This window comes from Mizuhopecten yessoensis, unplaced genomic scaffold (genome assembly GCF_002113885.1).
Source record: "Mizuhopecten yessoensis strain PY_sf001 unplaced genomic scaffold, ASM211388v2 scaffold2507, whole genome shotgun sequence".
NCBI classification, from domain to species: Eukaryota; Metazoa; Mollusca; class Bivalvia; order Pectinida; family Pectinidae; genus Mizuhopecten; species Mizuhopecten yessoensis.
Window position 1 is genome coordinate 39,551 of NW_018404580.1, and position 7,676 is coordinate 47,226.

General features: G+C 36.7%; 1 protein-coding gene across 1 annotated transcript in view; it reads left to right on the forward strand.

Annotated features, from left to right (window-relative positions):
- The first annotated feature begins 4,511 nt into the window (after positions 1-4,511).
- Positions 4,512-7,676, forward strand: part of LOC110446085 (guanine deaminase-like) — a 25,351-nt gene continuing 22,186 nt past the window's right edge. The window contains exon 1 of the mRNA XM_021491045.1: positions 4,512-4,721. Within this exon, the coding sequence (XP_021346720.1) occupies positions 4,605-4,721 (117 nt within the window). The 5' untranslated portion in view covers positions 4,512-4,604. The remainder of the gene's footprint in view (positions 4,722-7,676) is intronic.

Below are 7,676 nucleotides of genomic sequence, written 5' to 3' on the forward strand. Positions count from 1 at the left end.
ACACATCATGAACACGTTGAGCATACATTTGCAAAAAAAAGATTTTCATTTTGTACATATTAACAAGTCCAAATATAATTAAATCCCAAACTATGCTTAATTTGATAAACCCAATTAATTTTACAATTAGGTTTTCTGATATTCAATTCGACTAATGCGTCGTAACATGATTTTAAAACACAGTTACTAGTATTTAATTTTTTTAACCAATATCCCATTATGGCCATTTTACGTTGCACATATAATGAATATCTCCCAGTTTCAAAGTAAACCATAGAAGTATTGACAGTTTTCTTAACATTCAATAGGTCTTTGAGAAAAAGGAGATGGATTGTTTCAATTTGTGGCGATACATTATGCCCCCAAACTTCACACCCATAATTCAATATACATGCAACATATGTATCGAATAAAGACATTATAGTTTCCGTATTAAGGGCAAAATCTTTCATTTTTCTTTTTAAATGGTAATATGCTTTCCGTCCTTGACAAGCTAACGTATCTTGTGTTACAGTAAATCTTCCATTATAGATAAAAACTATTCCATGGGTGACATTGAGTCAGAACCAGCAACCATATTAAGATGCAATTCACATTATTAATGAAGAATAAAGATAGGTAGTCATACCGTTCTTATATATACAAACAATTGGACATGCATACAGTTATAAATCGGTGTATACAGGTCGTGGGGGCTAGGGGGAGGGCATCAGTCATGTTAATTAAATAATGATAATAAAATAACTACGTAACACACAGTTTGCTTTGTTGTACAATATATACAAATGCAAGTAGTTTACTTTACGCTTTAAACGTTACAGCCATGGAGGCTACATGTACACACTCTCTACGTACTATGAATAGATGCATGTTTGGCATTTTATATTAACTTCGTTCGATTTCACCAGCACAGGTGAGCCAGGTGGGTAACACACATGGAGGTTTGGGAGGATATGATTGTGGCACTTGACATGTTGAAGCAATGCATATGATAACGACTGCTTCTGTATAAATATATATTGTAACAACCCCTATTACACAAATTATTTTATGTATACCATAACAATTTTACCTTCTGCACACATGAGTGCACACTAGATGTGGCAACGTTTATATTAAATACTATATGTCTCTGATGGTGAGTATACCATTACAAGTAAGACAATTTATAAGGGATATATAAATATATGGCATACATTTTACTAACTATAACCTTATAGCTACATGTATATACTGGTATATGCATTACAAAATTTGGATAGTGTAATAGCCATATTAGACATTACACATGCTCATTAGTAACAGAACAATTTAGTCCAATGTATACATACTGATGCACAAGCTTATATTAGACTCAAAAGCGTGCAATACATATGTAATAGATCTATACGTTACCTGATGTATAATATGATACACATCAACGTTTATAATCTTTATAGCACATTTATGTATGCAGTCTTGAAGCTGCACATATGTATAAGAATATTGATAGGGTGTAGTAACCATACTAATCTTTAAATATTGTAATATAACATTCATACAAATTTGATTGGAATGCTAGCACTCCGGTCTACTATATGATATTTTAACAACCAGTATACCCGTGCACGAGCTTGCAGTAGACCGGAAGTGGGAAAAAACACATAATGTTATGTGCAATAAAATGGATGACCAGTGCAATGAGTAAATACGGACTGATTTATGTATGATACATATGCAAGACCACACACTTGTGTTTTTCTAACGAATCAGAAAGCACGAGTGTATTGCGCGGACGAATATATATACGTCCGCGCAATAAATGAGTGAGCTTATGCCATGGTGCGGCGTCCGTCGTCCGTCCGTCGTCCGTCTGCCCGGCGTCAAATTGTTACTTTAAACAACTTCTTTTCAGTAACCAAAAGGCCTAGGATGATGATATCTGGCCAGCAGCATGCTGGAATCAAGGGCTACCAAGTTTGTTCAAATGAATGACCTTCATTTTTTTTTCAAGGCCACAGGGGTCAAATATGCTAAAATCTTTGAACGACTTCTTCTGAAGAACCAAGAGGCCTAGGGTGATGATATTTGGCCAGAAACATGTTGGGATGAGGGGCTACCAAGTTTGTTCAAATGAATGACCTTCACCTATTTTGAAGGTCACAGGGGTCAAATATGTTTAAAACCTTTAAAACAACTTCTTCTCAATAAGCAAAAGGCTAAGGGTGATGATATTTGGCCATTAACCATTTGGCTGGGATGAAGGATTACCAAGTTTTTCAAATGAATGACCTTCACCCATATTCAAGGTCACAGTGGTCAATATATGTTTAAATCTTTAAATGAATTGTTCTGTATAAACAAAAGGTCCAGGGTAATGATATTTTGCCAGAAGCATGCTGGGTTGGACGACTATAAACTATAAATCAATTTTATGTCCTTATTTGACATTCAAGGTCACAGGCGCCATATGTTTAAATATTTTAATATGTTCTTATGAGTCAAACACTGATATTCTGCCTGTAGCTGTATTTTAGTCCACTTTTAAGATTATTTGTGTGATATTAATACCAGGTGAGCGAATCAGGCCCATTGGGCCTCATCTTTTTAAACACTGCGCTTTGGCGTATACTGCAGTGCGCTGTTTGGTCAGGGCCTCGTTGATATAGAATCGGCTGCTGGCAGAAGGGGCTACATGATCAGGTTCGGATGAGGTGGAAGTCCGACGCGATGGAAACAGACTAAATCTGGCATCATATACGAGGGCCCTAGTGCGATAATAAATGAATCTTATTATTATATCACGTGGATATGTACAGGATTTTGGGCCTACCCGATACGAACGACTAATGTCATTGAGTGTCACCTTGATACCCAGGGTATCATTACATGCAGATAACACAAGATCATTTTAGTTTTAGGCAGTTCCTTCTCGAGTACTGTTCTAAATCATCCAACTTGTTCTCAAGGAACTGGACACATTGCTGGAGTTGGGTGATACCTATGGAAGATACTAGCGTGTCCTTGAATAGTGAGTTACTCAGTAACCTCTTTTCTCTATGTACTATCGCTATATCAGGTCATCGTTCACCTCTATGTACTGTCGCTACCTCAGGTCACCTCTCCCCTCTATGAACTGTCGCAACCTCAGGTCACCTCTCCCCTCTACGTACTGTCGCTACCTCAGGTCACATCTCCCCTCTATGTACTGTGACTACATCAGGTCACCTCTCCCCTCTATGTCCTGTGACTCCCTCATGTCACTTCTCCCCTCTATGTACTGTGACTTCCTCATGTCACTTCTCCCCTCTATGTACTGTGATTCCCTCAAGTCACCTCTCCCCTCTATGTTCTGTGACTACCTCAGGTCACCTCTCGCCTCTATGTACTGTCGCTACCTCGGGTCACCTCTCCCCTCTATGTACTGTCGCAACCTCAGGTCACCTCTCCCCTCTACGTACTGTCGCTACCTCAGGTCACCTCTCCCCTCTATGTACTGTGACTACCTCATGTCACTTCTCCCCTCTATGTACTGTGATTACCTCAAGTCACCTCTCCCCTCTATGTACTGTGACTACCTCAGGTCACCTCTCGCCTCTATGTACTGTCGCTACCTCAGGTCACTTTTTCCCCTCTATGAACTGTCGCAACCTCAGGTCACCTCTCCCCTCTATGTACTGTGACTACCTTAGGTCACCTCTCCCCTCTATGTACTGTGACTACATCAGGTCACATCTCCCCTCTATGTAATGTCGCTACCTCAGGTCACCTCTCCCCTCTATGTACTGTGACTACCTCAGGTCACCTTCCCCCTCTGTGCACTGTGACTACCTCAGGTCTACTCTCCCCTCTATGTATTGTCGCTACCTCAGGTCACCCATCCCCTCTATGTACTGTGACTACCTCAGGTCCCCTTTCCCCTCTATGTACTGTCGCTATCTCAGGTCACCCATCCTCTTTAGGTACATTGTCAATCTCATGTCATGTCTCCTAGTGTTTATGCACTGTAATGAACATTGTGCTTTAAAATACTGAAACTAACTTCAATCCGTTGAAGCGTTATATGCTTCTAAGTATCCAAAATTTAGTCAGAATAGATTTTATTCAAAGCGTTTTTGTTATCCCTTGGCTAGAGTATCATTTTGTCATTAAATCACAACCTTTATTATAATCTAGGACTTGTGATATGCTCTACTTCATATAAAAACTTTTTTTCAAATGGCATGCAACCGTCTATGTTTGTGTGAAATATGAGAAGCATTAGAGTGCAGTGATGTTGTGACTTTACTGAACCCCGTATACATGATCATGTGACTAAAATAAGATCCCCGTGTACTTTGTACATTCTAGGTCAGTCCATTGTCCAACACGGTACGGCTACTGGGATAGAAATACGATACTGGTGACGTCTTTATACTCACAAACACGCAAAATATTTGTTAGGGATTTTTTAATGCGTGCGCATCTCAAATAAAACATTTAAAGCTGATTGGTCGATACTGACAACTCCCATTATTATTATTATGTTTATCTTATCAAGCATTCGTTTTACGGTTTTGTATATAGACTGATCAACGTCAGACACCCATACAACACCTGTATTTTATACCTGTTTAACGTACAACATGCCGGAACCAAGGATGAATCCGATGTTCGCAGTCGTAGGAACATTTGTCCATTCGTCCGACAAAGAACCGTTAATTACACTGCAGAATCACTGTCTGGGAGTAGCCAATGGGAAGGTAAGTGATTCTCTAACTTTTATATCAGGCGGAACCTCTTTTAAAGGATACAGTTTATAATCCTGTTACAAAATTATGTAAACATGAAATTCAATAGTAATCCCTGAGCTATGATTTTTAGGTGTACATGACTCTTAGGAATCAGAGGAAGGGGATTAAAGAGGGCTACTGCGTAAAGGAGGTATCCGAAAATGAAAAAGGGAAGACAAATAAATAATAAACAAAAATGTTTTCGGAAGTCATACCTCTACCATAACATATTCTTACTTGAAATATCCACCTGATTAAAGTATGTATGCTTTAACAAGAAAGAGGGATTTGAGAAATATATGTTCGTGTTAAGGATCCCTGTACTACACTCGGCCAAACACTAGAGAGTTCCGGGGTAGTTTTTCATGCTTATAGTAACCTCCCCTCATTTTCGTCTTGAACGTTATTGCAGTGGAAATGGAACTTTTGTTAATTGGGAAGCTCTTTTGGTTAAAGCACCTTGATCAAAATGGGCTTTTTTCTGTAAAATATATAAATCAGTTTAATTGATTCTCATAAACGGCATAAATAGTTTTTCTTTTATATGACTAAAAAAAGTGTAAAATCAGATAATCATGACCCTCCTGCTTTCTTTAGTTGTAAACTTTGAAATAAGAAACTCGCCTGTTAAATTCGTCAAAGTAAAAGATGCCACGGATCTGTAATTCATTTTTGCTGAATTCTATAATATTTTATGTTTAACAGAGGAAGACAGCTTATAATATTATTTTTAATAAATCGCACCGGGAAATATTATCTACGAGGTCTTTACAATATAAATTTAACTATCTCTGTATTTGCTCATAATAGCTATTTAAAAAAAAAAAGTTAAATTAAATTTCTGATAAATTTTGTAAATGTTGTTGAGTGACACTGAAATAAAACCTTAACAGTTGATTGATTGATTAGTAATTGATTGATAATTGATTGATTGATTGATTGATTGATTGATTCAATTGATTGTTGATTGATTGATTCAATTGATTGTTGATTGATTGATTCAATTGAAAATTGAAAATTGATTGGTTGATGAGACTGTTTATAACACCTGGGATCACTTCGGTCTCGCAAGACAACTCTGGTCCCAGGTACATTACGTATCACATGTGTCAGTGACCATCACAGGTAGTCTTGCTGTTGATGTTCCAAACACACACAAACATATAGGCCATGCATACTTTAATAAATGTGCTAACATCAAACAAATACGAGTGGCATAAATGTTGGTTTTATACTGTTTAAACATGTAAACAGGACATAATTTCGAAGATTTACTAGTATATATACATAATACTATGATAAAAAATGATTNATATTATATATATATGTTTCTCTGTGTAACAAACTAGACCAGTGAAGAAGAAACAAAACCGCCGACTGTAGTTAGTAACCTTAGTCGGTCAGTGTGAGAATGTCATACATCTGTTACAGAAACTCCTTTTCTGATATGGAGGTGTACTAATAACCTTTATCTACTTTTCATAACACTAACTTGGAAGTAAATAGGTCAAATTATAAAACACAGCAACAAAACCACAGAATTAAACCACACCAAATATATACCACAACGTCAACACATGCAGGTAAAACACACAAAATATATATAAAACGTCAACACAGGCAAGTAAAATCGCAAAATATATACCACAGCGTCAACACAGACAATTAAAACACACAAAATATATACCACAACGTCAACGCAGGCAAGTAAAACACAAAAAAGATATACCACAACGTCAATACAAACAAGTAAAACACACAAAACATATGCCACAACGTCAACACAAACGAGTTAAACACACAAAATATATTCCACAACGTCAACACAAGCAAGTAAAACACACAAAATACATACCACAACGTCAACACATGCAGGTAAAACACACAAAATACATACCACAACGTCAACACATGCAGGTAAAACACACAAAATACATACCACAACGTCAACACATGCAGGTAAAACACACAAAATATGTACAACAATGTCAACACAAACAAGTAGAACACACAAAATATATACAGCAACGTCAACACAAACAAGAAAACCACACAAAATATATACCGCAACGTCAACACAAACAAGCAAAACACACAAAATATATCCAACAATGTCAACACAAACAAGAAAAAAACACAAAAAATATATCCCACAGCGTCAACGCAGGAAAGTAAAACACACAAAAAATATACCACAACGTCAACTCAGGCAAGTAAACCACACAAAATATATTCCACAACGTCAACACAAACGAGTTAAACACACAAAATATATACCAAAGCGTCAACGCAGGCAAGGAAAACACACAAAATATATAATATATACAACAATGTCAACACAAACAAGAAAACCACACAAAATATATTCCACAACGTCAACACAAACGAGTTAAACACACAAAATATATAATATATACAACAATGTCAACACAAACAAGAAAACCACACAAAATATATTCCACAACGTCAACACAAACAAGGAAAACACACAAAATATATGCCACAACGTCAACGCAGGCAAGTGAAACACACAAAATATATACCCCAGCGTCAACACAGACAATTAAAACACACAAAATATGTACAACAATGTCAACACAAACAAGAAAACCACACAAAATATATTCCACAACGTCAACACAACCAAGTAAAACACACAAAAAATATACAACAACGTCAACACAAACGAGTTAAACACACAAAATATATATCACAACGTCAACACAAACGAGTTAAACACACAAAATATATTCCACAACGTCAACACAAACAAGTAAAACACACAAAATATATACAACAATGTCAACACAAACAAGTAAACCACACAAAATATATACCACAGCGTCAACGCAGGCAAGTAAAACACACAAAATATATACCACAGCGTCAACGCAGGCAAGTAAAACACACAAAATATATACCACA